This window comes from Elgaria multicarinata, chromosome 1, assembly GCF_023053635.1.
Source record: "Elgaria multicarinata webbii isolate HBS135686 ecotype San Diego chromosome 1, rElgMul1.1.pri, whole genome shotgun sequence".
In the NCBI taxonomy this organism is placed as follows: domain Eukaryota; kingdom Metazoa; phylum Chordata; class Lepidosauria; order Squamata; family Anguidae; genus Elgaria; species Elgaria multicarinata.
Genome location: NC_086171.1, coordinates 1,756,196 through 1,775,378, shown reverse-complemented (window position 1 = coordinate 1,775,378; position 19,183 = coordinate 1,756,196). Strand labels below are relative to the sequence as shown.

General features: G+C 47.0%; 1 protein-coding gene across 1 annotated transcript; it reads right to left on the bottom strand.

Annotated features, from left to right (window-relative positions):
• Positions 1-8,320: 8,320 nt before the first annotated feature.
• On the bottom strand, positions 8,321-18,171 carry LOC134403110 (cathelicidin-3-like). Its single transcript, XM_063133562.1, has 4 exons — positions 17,917-18,171; positions 14,955-15,062; positions 12,275-12,358; positions 8,321-8,569 (listed from the first exon to the last, which is right to left on the bottom strand). The coding sequence occupies exons 1-4, from the start codon at positions 18,085-18,087 to the stop codon at positions 8,483-8,485; spliced, it is 450 nt and encodes a 149-aa protein (XP_062989632.1). The 5' UTR covers positions 18,088-18,171; the 3' UTR covers positions 8,321-8,482.
• Between the last annotated feature and the right edge of the window lie 1,012 nt (positions 18,172-19,183).

Here is a 19,183-nt window from a genome sequence, read left to right as displayed (position 1 = left end):
GCATGGCAGACGGGGGATGGGCATGGCGAGCAGGGGACAGGCATGGCGGACGGTGGGGAAGAACGGGGACGGACATGGCGAGCAGGGGACAGGCATGGTGGACGGGGGATGGGCATGGCGAGCAGGGGACAGGCATGGCAGACGGGGGATGGGCATGGCGAGCAGGGGACAGGCATGGCGGACGGTGGGGAAGAACGGGGACGGACATGGCGAGCAGGGGACAGGCATGGTGGACGGGGGATGGGCATGGCGAGCAGGGGACAGGCATGGCAGACGGGGGATGGGCATGGCGAGCAGGGGACAGGCATGGTGGACGGGGGATGGGCATGGCGAGCAGGGGACAGGCATGGCAGACGGGGGATGGGCATGGCGAGCAGGGGACAGGCATGGTGGACGGGGGATGGGCATGGCGAGCAGGGGACAGGCATGGCAGACGGGGGATGGGCATGGCGAGCAGGGGACAGGCATGGCGGACGGTGGGGAAGAACGGGGACGGACATGGCGAGCAGGGGACAGGCATGGTGGACGGGGGGAGAACGGGGACGGACATGGCGAGCAGGGGACAGGCATGGCAGACGGGGGATGGGCATGGCGAGCAGGGGACAGGCATGGCGGACGGTGGGGAAGAACGGGGACGGACATGGCGAGCAGGGGACAGGCATGGTGGACGGGGGGAGAACGGGGACGGACATGGCGAGCAGGGGACAGGCATGGTGGACGGGGGATGGGCATGGCGAGCAGGGGACAGGCATGGCAGACGGGGGATGGGCATGGCGAGCAGGGGACAGGCATGGTGGACGGGGGATGGGCATGGCGAGCAGGGGACAGGCATGGCAGACGGGTGATGGGCATGGCGAGCAGGGGACAGGCATGGCGGACGGGGGATGGGCATGGCGAGCAGGGGACAGGCATGGCGGACGGGGGATGGGCATGGCGAGCAGGGGACAGGCATGGCAGACGGGGGATGGGCATGGCGAGCAGGGGACAGGCATGGCGGACGGTGGGGAAGAACGGGGACGGACATGGCGAGCAGGGGACAGGCATGGTGGACGGGGGATGGGCATGGCGAGCAGGGGACAGGCATGGTGGACGGGGGGAGAACGGGGACGGACATGGCGAGCAGGGGACAGGCATGGCGGACGGGGGATGGGCATGGCGAGCAGGGGACAGGCATGGTGGACGGGGGGAGAACGGGGACGGACATGGCGAGCAGGGGACAGGCATGGCGGACGGGGGACGGGCATGGTGAGCAGGGACGGGCATGGCGGACGGGGGGGAAGAACGGGGATGGGCATGGCGAGTGGGGGGAGGATGACCTGTTTAGCCTGGAGAAGAGAAGATTGAGGGGAGACATGATAGCACTCTTCAAATACTTAAAAGGTTGTCACACAGAGGAGGGCCAGGATCTCTTCTCGATCCTCCCAGAGTGCAGGACACGGAATAACGGGCTCAAGTTAAAGGAAGCCAGATTCCGGCTGGACATCAGGAAAAACTTCCTGACTGTTAGAGCAGTACGACAATGGAATCAGTTACCTAGGGAGGTTGTGGGCTCTCCCACCCTAGAGGCCTTCAAGAGGCAGCTGGACAACCATCTGTCAGGGATGCTTTAGGGTGGATTCCTGCATTGAGCAGGGGGTTGGACTTGATGGCCTTGTAGGACCTCCTCTGTGTGACAACCTTTCAAGTATTTGAAGAGTGCTCTCATGTCTCCCCTCAACCTTCTCTTCTCCAGGCTAAACATGCCCAGTTCTTTCAGTCTCTCTTCATAGGACTTTGTTTCCAGACCCCTTATCATCCTGGTTGCCCTCCTCTGAACCCCCTCCAGCTTGTCTGCATCCTTGGTGGTGCACCCCTGACAGTTGGTTGTCCATCTGCCTCTTGAAAGCCTCTAGTATGGGAGAGCCCACAACTCCCTAGAGCATTGGTTCCACTGTCATACTGCTCTTATAGTCAGGAAGTTTTTCCTGATATCCAGCTGGAATCTGGTTTCCCATAGCTTGAGACCATTGGTCTGTGTCCCACACTCTGTCAGGGATGCTTTAAGGTGGATCCCTGCATTGAGCAGGGAGTTGAACTTGATGGCCCTATAGGCCCTTTCCAACTCTACTATGGGCCTTGCTAGACCTACCTTAAAATCCGGGCGTGTGGAGGGGCCAGCCTGCGCTAGAAGTAGCATGGGCTGTCGCTCCTATCCACACGTCGATATGATGGGGTTAAGGAAACCCCCATCGCGTTGGCCATTTTGTTTCTACTTTAAAGGGGCCATGTGCGCAGGAGTGCACCAACGATAAAGTTTTTTTTTTAAAAAAATAAGGTGTTCCCCACTCCCCCTGCCCCCGATTTCCCCCCTGCCCCCGATCTCCGACCCCCTCCGCTCGCCCGCCCGCAATCTCCGATCCCCCCCATGCCCCTGGCTCCGGTTTCCCCCCCTCTCTCCACCCTGCCCTGATGGCCGCAGCAGTCCTGCGGACTGCTGCCCACCGCTTTCCCCAGCTACTTGCGAGTAAATGTGGTAGCCGGGAAAAGCGGCAGAATGGGCTACGCACCCGCGGACTGCAGGAAATACCGGGCCAGAAGTGGTGCCGGTTATCCCGGGCCAAGGGAGGGTTACCCCTGCCTGAGCCCGGGATCCCCTGTGCATCATCTGGATGCACAGGGCCCGGGCCAGGGCTCGCACCGGGCTACTCCGTCATCTGGCAAGGCCCTATGACTCTATAAAAATCAATGGGGCTGTTTCCCAGCATTATAAATATAGTTCCGTGCATTGATTGATGGTGGAGATTAAAAGTTCTTCCTGGGCCCTTTGACTGGAAATATACGTCGCATTTCTCCTTTTTCTTTTTCTGTAAAATGTTCACTCTGTTAGATATAGAAAAATATGTTGCTTTTTCAAGGTTATGAGTATATTGTAAAGTGATATAACCAATGGATTATATAGATGTTATAAGGGAAATATAGTAGATAATGCATTATTAAAACATTTTGTGAGAGTTTCTGAAATGGGTCAGCTAAAAGGAATGTTGGTCTTTTCAGCTGGGATGGTGAAGACGGCAAAGGGCAAGGGGATAAGACCTAACAGAGGGAAGGTCATATTATTATAACAGAGATAACATGAGTAACAGAATTGTGTGTTAGACTTACTGGAGCCCCTCAAAAATTTATAGCCTAGTGGTTATGATAAGAGAAGAGAAAAATATCTGTTGTTTGAACTCATGACCTTATGGGGGGGGACGTGATGAAGAGGAATAAAGAAAGGTGTGCCCAGAAAGAATAAAACCTAAATATGGACATAAGTAAATAATAGTGGGTGGAATATCAAATGAAATGAAAAAGCAAGTAAACAAAGGCGGGACAAAAATGCTTACCAGGATAGGCTGTAACCTTTGAGTCTCTGACCAATGGGTAACCAGGGGAGGGACCTCTTCAGCCGGGCTAAGGGATAAAAAGACTATGCACCAACTGGGGGTGTGCCTACCTGCCTAGACACCCAAACTTGCAAGTTTGCTCAATAAAACAGAGTGTTTAAACTTTCACCACTTTGTCCAAGCAATTTCATTTCAAAATCGTGTTTCTAACAACTCCCTGTTGTTTTTACCAAATTAAATATTGTGAACATATTTTCTACTTGATGGTAACTGTCGTAGTTGTTGTTTTAAAGGTTGGATTTAAGATCATATTGATTGGATTTTTGTTCTTTTCATTATCTCCTTTTTGTTGAGAACTTTATGAATGTGTTCAGGATGAAACGTTGAAGTGAAAAATTCCTCATGTGCACTCCACACATTTGGAGCACATGAGGAATTTTGCTCCTTACGCAAGTACAGATTTTGTGTTTCTGCCAGTGTTGAGCATATCTGTCAGGAGCGTTTCTTGCTCAAGCTTGAACAGGATACTCATACAAAATCTTTAGAAAAAGCAGCTGAGGAGGTGAGAATTTTGAGTAACTTCCTCTTTGGGCAAAAAGACATGATTTCCCTTTACTTTTTTAAATGTAGGTGGTAGCAAAGAATCTTCCTAGCTGCCTAGGACTCTTTAGAGCAGCCTTCCTCAACCTGGGGAGCTCCAGATGTGTTGGACTGCATCTCCCAGAATGCCCCAGCTGGGGCATTCTGGGAGTTGTAGTCCAACACATCTGGAGTGCCTTAGGTTGAGGAAGGCTGCTTTAGAGAGAAGCATCTCAGGCGCACTAACTCTTTCTGAACTTCCATGAGACTATGTGCTTCACCACACAAGGTTAAAACCCCATATCCTTACTGGGTGGGGTGACCATATTTGGGAAACCAAAAATGAGGACCCCAGGGGAGGCAGGAAAATATGATTTTCAGGGCCTTTGGAAAGTGCGTTATTCCCCACCACACAAATGGCGGCCATCATTGAAGTGGAGGAGAGGAAAGCGTGTCATTCTCTCCCTCCCCCCCCCTTACTCCAATCAGGGCCTTTTCTACAATGTGCAGAAATGACACACTTTCCCCTTTAAGGCCCCCAACTGAAGCAGTGGGTGGGGGGTAATGACACGCCTCTGGAAAGCGCATCATTCCCCCCTGCCATCCTAATGGTGGCCTTAAAGGGGAAAGTGTGTCATTCCCAGACATTATAGAAAATTACATAAAATACCCCCCGACACCCAGGTAGAAAAAAACCCCCAGACAAATCCCGACGTGAATATACCCGGTCACTACGTTCAATATCTAAGGTCCTCCTCCGGGTGCCTACTCCGAGAGAGGCTCGGAGTGTGGCAACGAGGGATAGGGGCTTTTCGGTGGTGGCCCCCAGACTATGGAATGATCTCCCTGACAAGGCTCACCTGGCACCAATGCTGCTATCTTTCCGGCGCCAGGTTAAGACTTTCCTCTTTGCCCAGGCATATGGCGGCACATCTTAATCACCCACTTGTTTAGTTTTTTTTAACGGTTTTTAATGCTTTATGTGTGTATGTTCTGTGTTTTTAGGGTGACCATATGAAAAGGAGGACAGGCCTCCTGTATCTTTAACAGTTGTATTGAAAAGGGAATTTCAGCAGGTGTCGTTGGTATATACAGAGAACCTGGTGAAATTTCCTCTTCTTCACAACAGTTAAAGCTGCAGGTGCCCTGCCCTCTTTTAAATCTGGTCATCTACTATAGCTCTTGCACCTTTAACTGTTGTGATGAAGATGGAATTTCATCAGGTTCTCCATATATACAAATGACACTTGCTGAAATTCCCTTTTCTATGCACCTGTTAAAGATACAGGAGCCCTGTCCTCCTTTTCATAGGGTCGCCCTAGTGTTTTAGAATTTTAAATTTTGTGTACTCATTTTTATCTTAATTTTAGAATTTCTGTAAACCCTGGCTATGGGGGCGGTATATAAGTGTAATAAATAAATAAATAAATAAATAAATAAATCCGGGGAAATCCTGACAGTTGGTCACCCTATTGCTGGGGCTTCTGGATTCTTTGCAGGATGAAGATTGGCTTGTTGCGGACATGTGCTTTGAGTCAAGGACTTCCTTTCTTGGCAAGTTTTATATGTTTCACCATACAGCCACTAGATGAGTTAACATTTCTTATCAGGTTATCTCCGATCTTTTAAAAAGCGGGAGGAAGGTAAAAAAAAATGCAGGAGATGACTTGGAGGTTGATGACATGGTTTAAAGGACCTGCAAATGTCCATCACATTTGGGCAATTAAAGCCTCATGTGGAAATGATCCATGTGACCATGCCTTCTCCTATAGCTGCATAAGATCTGGGCTGCCTAAGTTCTGAAAAGCAAGAACAAACAACTTTAGAAAAATTCTCTTCTACCTTGCAGCAACATAGAGCAAGCAAGGTAAGAAGTTCCCCCCACCCTAAAGTTTCAAAAGTTCCATTTGTTCTTTTTGCAACAGGTTGGGACTCTTTGCAAAGCTTCTGCAGCCTGTGAATTTTTGCTTAATGCCTATAGGAGAGGGTGAGGTCAGGTGGCCTCATGGGGGTTGAAGAAGTGTTCCTGGGCTGGAGAAGAGCAATAGGACACTGTTGGTGTGGAGCCAATAAAGATACTGTTTTGCTTTTAAAGCTTTAGCTTTAACTTCTTTGCACTTTTAAAATTTTCTGCATGTCTACACTGCTCAAGCTTCAATTTTAAAAAATGAGCAAAATTGGTCTGGTAGATCTGAGCAAAATCAGTCTGGTATTAAGACTTACACTACTTTATTCTTACATAAGTTTAGTTAGGGTGACCCTACGAAAAGGAGGACAGGGCTCCTGTGTCTTTAATAGTTGCACTGAAAAGGGAATTTCAGAAGGTGTCATTTGTATATATGCAGAACCTGGTGAAATCCCCTCTTCGTCACCACAGCTAAAGGTGCAGGAGCCCTGCCCTCTTTTGTATCTGGCCACGCTAGGCAGGCCAAATGAAATGAAAAACATCATTTTAGACATAACGTGTGATTTTAAAAAAGCAATCTGAAACACCTGACCATAAAGCCATCTAAAAGGACAAAGCCTTTTGCAGGCATCCGCCTGCTAAAAGCTCATGATCATTAATGGGTGATGGCTGCTCTGGACCTGTGCCCAGGCGGTAGGTAGATCTTTACTCAGAGGCCTGGAATGCTCCTCTGTTCCAGCAGCCTTTTAATATTTTAGAAGATGCTGCAGGTGAGCTGAACTGGGCTGGGTTGGGGTCACAGCTTAGTCTAGGGGTGACTTAGGCCTTAACTAGAATCATAGAATCATAGAATAGCAGAGTTGGAAGGGGCCTACAAGGCCACCGAGTCCAACCCCCTGCTCAATGCAGGAATCCACCCTAAAGTAGGGTGACCAACTGTCAGGATTTCCCCGGATTTGTCCTGGTTTTTGTTCTTTCCATGGTGTTGGGGGATTTTCTATAATTTTCAATAATGTCCTGGAATGACACACTTTCCTCTTTAAGGCTGCCATTAGCATGGCAGGAGGGAATGACATGCTTTCTTGAGGCACGTCATTCCCCTACCCCGAGCTCCAATTGAGGTCTTAAAGGGGAAAGTGGGTCATTCGTGGACATTATAGAAAAGGCCCCAATTGGAGTGGATGGTGGTGGTGCAGAATGAAATCCTTTCCCCTCCTCCACTCCAATCGGTGGAGGGGGAATAACGTACTTTCTGCAGGACTCAGAAAGCTGCTTTCTCACACACACACTAGGTGTCCTCTTTTTTGGTTTCCCAAATATGGTCACCCTACCCTAAAGCATCCCTGACAGATGGTTGTCCAGCTGCCACTTGAAGGCCTCTAGTGTGGGAGAGCCCACAACCTCACCAGGCAACTGATTCCATTGTGGTACTGCTCTAACAGTCAGGAAGTTTTTCCTGATGTCCAGCTGGAATCTGGCTTCCTTTAACTTGAGCCCGTTATTCTGTGTCCTGCACTCTGGGAGGATCGAGAAGAGATCCTGGCCCTCCTCTGTGTGACAACCTTTCAAGTATTTGAAGAGTGCTCTCATGTCTCCCCTCAATCTTCTCTTCTCCAGGCTAAACATGCCCAGTTCTTTTAGTCTCTCTTCCTAGGGCTTTGTTTCCAGACCCCTGATCATTCCGGTTGCCTTCCTCTGAACACGCTCCTACCTGAAAGTCTGGGGGAGAGGTGGGGAGACCTCACGTTGCGATTAATGTGAGATCTCGCCCTCATTTACATGTAAGGCGCAACGACCTCAGGAAGAGAGGTCCTAATCCTGATCCCGGGATCCCCTGTGCGTCACGTAGACGCACAGGGACGATCTCCCGGGATATAGCCTGGTCTAGCTAAGGCCTTAGAGACTGTGCAGATCCCTTCTAGTCCAAAATAGCAGGCTACAGCATCAGAGGATCACCATAAGTGTGTGTGTGTGTGTGTGTGTGTGTGTGTGTGTATGTGTATGTGTATGTGTATGTGTATGTGTATGTGTATGTGTATGTGTATGTGTGTATCCGAATGAAGGATTATGTAGAGTTCATCGCATACAGTTTTGTGTGTGAGTTGATGCCCTTTCCTTCAACCCTAGCAGTAATTTGCACAACTAGCTATCCAGGCACAGACTAAGGGTGCTTGTAGATGAGGCTTGTATGGTGCCATTGCACCGCTTCATTCACAGAATTTTGGGCAGGGCCAGGGGCTGTGGTGTCTGGACATTGCCCTCTTCCACCAATACCCCTCCCATGTTTTTCAATGACTGCTTCCGTCCTTTTCCTTACTGCAGAAAAACCATTAAGATTTTTTTTTTTTTTTGCTGCGGAATGGCTTTGCATAAGTAGTGCTAGCAGCCACCCCACCCCACCCCCAAAACAAATCTGGAAGCACCCAAAGTATTAAAAGGACTAGACACATTTTTTTAAATAACTCTTTTTTTAATATTTGATTGCAAATGCAATTCTGTTTAGGAGAGAGCGGCTATGCAAGCAGAAACAAACAAGGTCGATGAAGCGGAGGCCACGAAGTGTTTGCTTTCACATCATGCCCATAGCTTTTCGGGGTCATTATTCCACTTGAGCCCTGGACTTATTTTGCATTTACTCATTGGAACCCCACAAATTTATTCCTCTTCGAAATCCTCTCAGGAACCCTCTGAGCGCTCGGAATCTGGTGATGCGGACAGGCTGGCGGGGAACGGGAGCAATGTAAAAGCAGGGTTTCAGTTCAGACTTTGAGGCAATAATAATAATAATAATAATAATAATAATAATAATAATAATAATAATAATAATAATAATAATTCCTCTCCCTCTGGATCGAGGCGGGGAACAACACCAAACACAACATAATATATAAAGTTAGTTAAAAGAGCATAGAAAACCAATACAATATTAAAATAATCACAGCATCTTAACATTCGTAGGTTTAAAATTCATCTGGCTAGGAAGCTCCTTCCAGCAAACTCCGCACTGGTGTTCCTTCCCGTGCGGATAGCGGGAAGGAACGCAATTGCGGGGGATTGAGGCCTCACGCAGCCGATGTGCTGCCGGCAGGACATGACCCTGGTCTACGTTGGCTAGTCTTTATATAAAGTCAATTATTCTGGCCTTCCCTTTTTAGAATCTTATTGCTGACCGTTACATATTGCTTTTATGCTGAATGGTTTTATCGATTGTTTTATCTTTTCAAAGGTAAAATTTTGCTTTTGGCCCAAACCTCATTTGTCTTTGGACCTGCCCACCACTAGAATCTGAGGCCTTAGCTAGACCTGCCTTTTATCCCACGACGGAGAAGGGAACATCCCACGATGTGTTTATCGCAAGATCCTTCCTCTGTCTACATGTGACACACGACGATCTCAACAGGAGAGGCGTCTGCCATTTTTAAATTTTTTTAAAGAGGAAGGAGCGCATGAACGCTCGTGCGCTGAAGGTAAGTGTTTTTTTTAAAAATAATAATTTAAATTCCCACTCCCCCACCCTACCCCCGATGGGCGCAGCGTTCCTGAGGAGCGCTGCACCCCATGCACGGCTCCCGGCTCTGTGCGAGGAATGTTTCCATGCGACGACCTCAGAAGGAGAGGCGTCACGCCCACCATTTTAAAAAAATCTTAAAGGAGCAGCAGCACACAAACGCTCATGTGCAAAAGGTAAGTTTTTTTAAAAAATTAAATTACTTTCCCTGCTCCCCCCACCCTACCCCCGATGGGCGCAGTGCAAGGAATCGCACGGAGCCAGGTCAACCTGCGGTACCCGGCTACACGTTCCGTGATCTTGGGCTCAGCCCGGGACCACAGAAAAACCGGGGCCAAAGGGGAGGGCTATATCCCGGGGCAAGGGAGGGCTGATCCCTCCCTGATCCCGGGATCTCCTGTGTGTCATGTGGATGCACAGGGACGATCCTGGGGTTCGCCCCGGGATATAACCTGGTCTAGCTAAGGCCAGAGCTTCTCCTAAACTGTATTTGCCCCACAGGCTGAAAAGCGATCCAACGATAAAAGAAGATTTTCTTCCTACGATCCATCACAGTTTCTATGCCGATACTCAAATGTGCAGACATTTGGCTATCTGCACAGTAGAAAGACACGGGTCCTAGCTGTTCTTCAGCCGCTTTCATACACATATCTGAAGAATGCAAGTATTGGGTAAAACTAGGATGGGAAAGAGCTCTTAAAGTTAACGGTGATCCCCAATTCTACAATTGGACTTCTATGAAAGCAGACTCTTTACATGGCTTAGCAATTTTGCAAGTTTGTTAAGGTAAACTTTGCTAAACCTGGGGTACTAGATGGTCAGACCTTGGAAGATTATTTATTGATTTATTACATTTATTTATTACGTTTATACACCGCCCCATAGCCGAAGCTCCATTTAGAAACAACTATTCTGGGGACAGTTAAGAAAAAACAACTCAGCATCTGCTGTTCAATGCCCAGGAGAAGAGAAAAGTCTTGACCTGGCACTGAAAAGATCACAATGTTGGCGCCAGGCGAGCCTCATCGGGAAGATCATTCCACAGTTGGGGGGCCACCACCGAAAAGGCCCTCTCCCTTGTTGCCATCCTTGAAGCTTCCTTCAGAATAGGCACCCGGAGGAGGACCTTAGATGTCGAGCGTAGTGTACGGGGAGGTTCATGTCGGGAGAGGCGTTCTGTTAGCTATTGTGGTCCCAAGCCGTTTAAGGCTTTATAGGTTAAACCAGATCTTAGGGCTATTACAAGTTTAGATATTAAATCCACATCCAAACTTACCTACATTGCTAGTGGCCTAAATAGGAGGTACTTAAAACAACATCAAATAACATAGAAAAATAATTATTTAAATCTACAAGGTGTCCTTAAAGCATTGTCAGTTTGAACAAAATATTAAAACAATATACCCCTGTTTCGTTGTTTTTAATTTCCTCGTGGGTCAAACAGTTGAGATTTTTCTTGTTTACATTTTCAAACATTGGCAGGTACACACTTTGCAAAGTTAAGCACTTCCGTGACCCATTTATTTCAGTGGCAAATACTAATACTAATACTAATAATAATACATTTATTTCTTATTCGCCTCTCCATTTTGATCGAGGCGGGGAACAGCAGTAAATGGTAAAATACATAAAACTGAATTAAAACATAATAAGGCTAAAGACATATTTAACTCTCCCATCGAAATCAGTAATTGTTTATTTCCGTCTTTGAGACACTGGGTGGCAATAAAACCATGCTTACTTTCCTATTTCTTCTTTAAGGAACCACGTTCAGATGGGGAGAAGTACAACGTCAGGATAAAGTACCATCATAGCTGGCTGAGGAATGCTGGGGGCTGGAGGACTTTTTCCCATCTAAACTAGGGTGACCGTATGGAAAGGAGGACCGGGCTCCTGCATCTTTAACAGTTGCATAGAAAAGGGAAATTCAGCAGGTGTCCTTTGTATGCATGCAGCACCTGGTCAAATTCCCTCTTCATCACAACAGTTAAAGCTGCAGGAGCTATACTAGAGTGACCAGATACAAAAAAGGGCAGGGCTCCTGCAGTTTTAATTGTTGTGATGAAGAATGAACTTCACTAGGTGTTGTATGCATACAAATGACATCTGCTAAAATTCCCTGTTCTATGTAACTGTTAAAGATACAGGAGCCCTGTCCTCCTTTTCATATGGTCACCCTAATCAAAACTTGCATAGGATTGGCCCTAAGGGTAGAATCATAGGTCATTTGCAGGGTGGATAAAAATCAATGATTTTTTTAAAAAAAATAATCAATTTTTTTGGATTTTTTAAAATTTAAATCGGATTTTTTAATTTAAATCGGATTCTTTTAATAAAATGCTTTTTGAGGAAAAATCTATCTAAAGATAGTTTTCTATTTAAAATACATTATAGTCCAAAGGTTATTCATCATGAAATAAGGATTAGTTTTTAATTATGTGGCATGAGGCTATATATTCATGCAATGTTTAAATTTTTTGTTAAATGAATTCCATTCATCCATTCACAACGTCATGCTCTTCCAGAAGTTTCTGTAAGATTATGGGGCAATTTTTCTATCTAGAAGATATTATCACAGATGCTTGGTTTTACCATTCCCAAAACTGTGAATTTGTGTCTGCAGAGATCACCATCCCGTTGTTCCTTTGCAAATCTGTTTTCACAGAATCAACTCCTTACCTCTTAAGTGCTAAGTTTCACAAAATTCAATGAATAGAGTGCTCTTTTTTTGGGGGGGGGAGTATTAAAGATGGTGGTGGGTTGGGATGCAGCAGGCATTTTGGGGGGTGAGGAATGTTCTATCTACCTAATGGACAGGATTGGCTTCCTTGGAAGGGGTTCTATCCTGCCCACATGGATGGGAAATTCCTATGCCTCCACACCACACCATCTGCTCTATCTGAATGGTAAACTTACCTCTTGAACCACAGCATCACATGTGATGACAATAAGGGAATTTGCCTGTTCAGTGGAGAAATAGCCAGAGCAATCTTTCACTAGCTGCAAAAGTAAGAGGAAATGTTTAGACCTTTGGTTCTCACCCACCGCACCCCTGAGATGCAAACCGCCCTGGGGGAACAAGCAGCAAGCAATTCGTTTTGGACAAAAATGTATCCAAACAAAATAGAACACAGCCACACATTGGTTCATTATCAAAAGTATTTGTTCAATACATTGTATTATTGTTTTTATTAGCAGTAAAAAGCTCTTTACTGAACATTGGGTTCGTAACCAGCCAGAATTTCATCTACTTGTCTAATTGCTGGAACAGAAAAGAATCATAGTAGAGTTGGAAGGGGCCTATAAGGCCATCAAGTCCTATAAGGCCTATAAGTCCTATAAGGCCATCAACATTTGTGTGGCCCGGTTCAGAAGACACCTTAAACCACAGCTTTAACCACGTGGCTCCATGCGATGAGCATTTTATTGCACGCTTGTTACTGGGCATTCATGGATTTTTCGCAGGTCGCTTACATGAGGTGACCATACATCCGGTTTTGCCTGGACATGCTCGGAAATAGGGCCCCCAAACCCGATCCGGGGGGGGGAACTGAGAAGCGATGGTAGGGAGCGTTTTTCCCACGTGTGGTGGAGCCCACGGTGAATAAGGCTTGTGGTTTAAGGTGTCTTCTGAACAGGGCCTGTCTTTGATATTTTCATTGTTAGTCTGCTAAGATGCATTTTTTTAAAAAATAAAAGGTACTTTTCAGGGTGAATTCTGCGCATGCTCAGAGTGATATTCAGCATTCACACAGATTTGTGTTTATTTCAAAGCTCCTTTCTGTGAGAGGTGAAAGACACTGTGACGTTTTAATGACTGATAAGACGAAACTGCTTCTCCACATTAAGGGAAATCCCATTGTTTACCCACCACTGTTGTACTTCCTGTTTCTTTGGCACGATTGATATGAATTGGATTATACGGGAGGAGAGGGATGACAAGGTGGGAGGTCCTGCTGCTGTTTCTCAGGGCTCCTTTAAATGGCAGACACAGTTGAACTGAGGGAGCACCTCCCTCCCTCCCCCCTCCCTCCCTCCCCCTCCCTCCCTCGCATATGTGCAAAGGAGGGGTGGGTCTTGTTGTCTGTTTCCTCACAGCCCCCAGGAAAGCCAGGACTTACTTCTGAGTAGGAGTTAGAGTTTGCTGTAACTTTACAACCTTGTCACACTTACTTGGGAGTAAGCCCCATTGAACACAATGGGACTTGCTTCTGAGTAAATGCATGGGGATCAGATCTGCCCGCCTTTGTTGCAAGGAGGCATTTTACCCATTATTATTGCATTTACATCCCATCTTTTTTTCCTCCAATGACCCTAAGGGGGTGTACATCCTCCTTCTCCTCTCCATTTTATCCTCACAACAACAACCCTGTGAGGTAGGTTGGGCTGAGAGTTTTTGACTGGCCCAAAGTCACTCTGGCCATAGCTAGACAGGGTGAAATCCCAGGGCGATCCCCAGGATCGTCCCTGTGCTTTCACATGACGCACAAGGGATCCCGGGAACAGGGAGAGATGACCCCTCTCTTGCCCCAGGATCTCACCCTACCCTTTGAGCCCAGTTTTTCCACGGTCCTGGGCTGAGCTCAGGACGGCGGAATATGTGGCCAGGCATTGCAGTTTGTCCTGGTTCCTTGTGAGGAGCCAGGACCCACGCATGCGGTGCAGAGCTCCTCAGGAGCACTGCGCCCATTGGGGACGGTTTGGGGGGAGCGGGGATTTTTTTAAAAAAAACACACTTTACTTTTTGCGCACGAGTGCTCATGTGCATCTTCTCCTTTAAGAAAAACAAACACAATGGCGGGCGCGACACCTCTCCCTCTGAGGTTGGCACGTGCCGCCTGTGAACAGAGGGGGAGATCTCACGATAAAAATATCATGAGATCTTCACCCCTCCATCCCGCTAGACCGGTAGGTCTAGCTAAGGTCCCAGTGGGTTTCCATGGCCAAGTAGGGACTGAAACTTGGATCTCCCAATTCCCAGTCCAACACCTTAGCTACTACACCACACTGGTGTAAAGTCCTTTCTTCCTTGGCAGGTCCATTGCGCAATGTCAGCTTTACATGTTGTCGATTTTGTGCCATTATTCCAGCTTATCTGCGATGTATTTTAAAATGGGATAAGTGGGAGTAAACTATGGGAGACCTCCAAAGACACAGGAGCACTGGTCAATTAAAGTGTTGGCAATCTATACGTGGCTTCGTTTTTAAAAAAACTTAAGCTCAGAGTTCTGCCAGCATCTCAGAGGAGTTGTAGCTCAGTGTAGAGAGTCCCAGATTCAATCCCTGGCATCTCCAGGTAGGGCTAGTAAAAACCCAAAAGAGCCATTGCTGCCAGTCAGTGTTGACAATACTGGGCTACATGGGCAAAGGAACTGCCTTGGGATAAGACAGTGGCAGCATCATATGCAGACAAAAGCAGGGTCCAGGCACCTGCATGTAAAGCTAAGGGACAACTTTGGAGCATGTGGAGACATAGTGAAGAGAGTGTCATTGAGCATGTGCAGAAAACAGATGCCCCGGCTCCCCTCTAAACACGCAGACACACAGGGGAAAACGCTTGGCAAAATAGCATTCATTCGTCCTAGCGGCTCCTTACCCCATCAGGTTTGAATTCACACTGCTCAGGATCACGCTTTTCTGAGGCCGGGCATACCGTCTCTTGGATGGTGAAATTCAGCTGCTGAAGAGTTACGGAGCTTGAATTCTACGTGGAGAAAGCAGACACAGGAGCCAATGCAGTGACCAGCATCAATAAACTTTACTTTGGACCGTGGCCCAAGCCTGTCCATAAAATATCTGACTTTTTTTTTTTTTAAAGAACACTTCTGCTTGGTCACAGTTTATTGCTTTGGTACAACCCTCCCTCTGAAAGTATGCCATACATTTTTCTGTCAATGTCTTATTCGTGTCAGGCAGAAATTCAGCAGGGGAAGCCTTTCCCAACCTCAGACAAAACTTCACCTGGTGGATTTCTACATTCCAGGCTGCTGTTAAAGGTTCTGGAGGCCTACAAGAAAGGAAAAAATTGCAGCCCTAGGGACTGATTTCACCCAACCAGAGCATTCACAGATAGCGTGCTCTATATAGGCAGTGCTAAACGTTTAAAATTTCCAGAGGGTAGCTGTGTTGCAGGAAAAACAACAAAGGGTTCGATCAGGGTCTGATTTTCACACGAGGAAGGGCTCTTTTGTGAGAGGATGGGCTCTGCCTACAGAAGGCTCCTCCATCCAACTTTGGGGGATCCCCTCCCTGATACCCAGGTCACTCCATTCTGCAGTGTCCCCTGAGGGTGTCTGTATATGTGGCTGAAATCTCTCACCCTTAATGGGGCTTCTGCTTATGGATTCCTTGCAGGATTAAGCTCTGCTCATTTACATGTGGTTCCCCTCCCCCCTGGGGTTTTCTTTCTGGGCAAGTTCTATATGTTTAATTGTACACCTATTATATGGTGCTGTGGTATAGCTCTGATATAGTGGGATTCCAAAAATTCACTAGCTGTTGGAAAGGCTCAAAGCACAATAAGTTTATTATTGCATTTTCGCCATTGAGAATAAAACCACTATAATGGCCAGAAAGCACGGGAGAGGCCCTGGAGTTTGACAGTGTCATGTAAAGGACTAAAAAAAATCCATGAGTGACCAATAAAAGCCTCACATAGAGAAGCCTGACTCTCTGGCATTTTCAGGAGGCTGGAGGGCTGCCGTGGGAAAGAGAGGGGGGAGTCCATTCACACCAGCACTGTTGATCCAGCATACATCCGGATCCAGGCCAAAGAGGTTTCTGACACCCCAAATGCACTGTATACAAAACTGAAACGCTCCATAATGCTCCATGCATCTGATGACATGGGCTGCGGTCCACAAAAATTATTATTATCATTATTTATTTATATAGCACCATCAATGTACATGGTGCTGTACAGAGTAAAACAGTAAATAGCAAGACCCTGCCGCATAGGCTTACATTCTAATAAAATCATAATAAAAAAATAAGGAGGGGAAGAGAATGCAAACAGGCACAGGGTAGGGTAAACAGGCACTGGGTAGGGTAAAACTAACAGTATAAAGTCAGAACAAAATCACGATAAATTGTGTTCATCTTTAAGGTACCACAAGGCTCTTCATTCTTTTTACATTACAATTACAGCCTGTGCAGTGTAATGGTTGGAGTATTAGACTGGGACTTGGAAGAGCCGGGTTCTAGTTCCCATTCGACCATGAACCTCACTGGCTGACATTGGGGCAGTCACTCACTCTCAGCCTAACCTATCTCACAGGGATATTGTGAGGACTAAATGAAGACGAGGAGGACCGTGTGAACCACCCAAGTTTCATTGCAAGGGGGGGGGGGGAAAGGAAAGTTATAAATGTAATATAATGGGGCACTTATGCCAGCCATCTAAACAGGTCTAGTATTCGACTGAACCTGTTTTCAGGTGGCTAAATTGTTTTAAATTTTGTGTATTTATATAATTATGCTGTATTTTATTATCTTACAAACTGTTGTAAATAGAGTTGCCATATTCTGAATCCACAAAACCTGCACAATTTTTTTGTGGGGAAGGGGGGCTAGGATTTTTTTTTAAAAAACTGAGCAATATGTAAAGGTCTAGGGAAAGAAAGAACGCTATCTAAGCTTTAGTTATCTAACACTGGAATCCTATGAGTGTCTACTCAGAAACAAATCCTATTAAGTTTAATAGGACTTACTTCCAGGTAAGTATGCATAGGATCGCAGCCTAAAGTACTTAAGCACCTGCAAATAAATAATAGGCAAAGAACAGTTTAAACAAACAAACAGGAAAAAATGACACTAAATTACATTTCTCCAGCAGTTCTCAAAAGCTAGAGGAGACTTCAGTATGGAGTCTTACAGTCCACTGAGCAGGCTCAAGGCACCATTTTGGAGATTGGAATTTCTCCGGCCGGCTGGAACAGGAATCCGGGAATCATAGAATAGCAGAGTTGGAAGGGGCCTACAAGGCCATCTAGTCCAACCCCCTGCTCAAGGCAGGAATCCACCCTAAAGCATCCCTGACAGATGGTTGTCCAGCTGCCTCTTGAATGACTCTAGTGTGGAAAAGCCCACAACCTCCCTAGGTAACCTAGGTAATCTTGACTGACTGGCCGGGAAATTTCGGAAATGCTTGGAAACCGGGACATTGCCAGTTTTCCGGGACGTATGGTAACCCTAGTTGTAAATCGTCCAGAGAGCTTCAGCTATTGGGCAGTATAGAAATGAAATAAATAAATAATAAAATCATTGCAGGAAATGCTGGTGTTACACTGACTGTTGATATGTCAGATAATAGACCTCAAATTCTACCGAGAATTCATTCGATGGCAGATGCTGATGGTGAATACTCAGCAAGCGTTCCTCAAATATTCGCACACTTTCAAATATGTGCCCTCCAAATCTGCAGAGGAGGAGTTTGAAGAAGGCTTTCCCCCCCCGACCCCTGGGCAAATTCATTTCAGTTCCAACTGTGGCCCAATATACCGGTTCTGATGCTCAGCAGAATTGGACCCCTGCTAATTGCCTCTCCCCCCCATCCTTACCAGTCCAGGCAGTGGCGTTGCTTGCAGAAGGCGGAAGGCATTTTGGATGTTGGGGCCTTGGTTGTAGATCTTGACAACCTGTGAAAGGGCCTCCTGGAAGGTTTTTGGGGGGCCCAGTGGGACAGCAGCAGCCAGGCTGATCAGGAACAGGACTCCCCAACAGCGCCCCATGGTTGGTGCTGGGTGCAAGCAGAGAGTGGAGTGTCCCGTTCTGTGCCGAGGACGTCCTTTATATCACATGGGACTGCCTTTTCAGTGGCTGTGTCCTGGTGGGGTGATTGGCTCAGAGGGGCCTCGGAGGGTTAGAGGGGCTTACTCAAACCTGTGGCTTTCGCTTGCATTGACCAATATCCCCAAAGTAGCCTGCAAATAGCAGAAGCATCATTTTAGCCTTTTGTGAAGGGAAGGGGGGAGTCAGGAGGAGTTCTGCATGCGTGAGATGCATGGAAAATTTCAAAGGCCTAGATATGGGATATAGCCCAGGAAAGCTGCATATTTTAAAGAGCTGCAGTTACCTTTATTTCCTTTATATTAACAAGAGAAATATGTGTGTCTGAGGATCGAGAGTCAAATGGCACAGTTGTAACATGTGGGAGGGATTTATTTATTTGTTTACAATATTTATATACCGCTCCATATCTAAAATAGATTCCAGAGCGGTGAACATAGGAATAAACCGTAAAAGGAAAGAAGATTAAAAACAGCAAATTAAAATTGTTCAATTTAGAAGAAAGGACCAATAAAAAGAGCAGATGATCAGTTGAGGAAGAGTTCCTGGAAAAGAGTTGTTTTCAGGTGCTGCCGGAAGCAGCTGCTGTGGATTTCCAAGGCGCTGACAAAGAGACCAGTGTGACACTAGCAACAGCTTTATTTTCGGCAGCAAAACAGAGTGAGCATATACATGTGGGGCTGAACCCCAATAGTACGGTGACCAATCGTCCGGATTTGGCCGGACATGACAGGAAATTGGGGGGGGAACACCGTCCGGCCGGAAATGACCTCCCCCCCCCTTTTGCCCGGGAAAAAAGGCTCCCCCAGTTTCTATCGGGGCCTCTCCTTGGTCGTCGTCACCATGGCGACCAAGGAGAGGCCCCAACAGAAGCCGGGGGAGCCTTAACACGCGGCGCTGGGGCCTTCTATCGATTGGAGCGTCCCCTCCATAGAGACGCCGGCGTCTCCATGGAGGAGACGCTCCAATCGATAGAAGGCCCCAGTGCCGCGTGTTTCCCAAACGCGGAAACACCCGGCTTTAAGACCCGCCCACCTG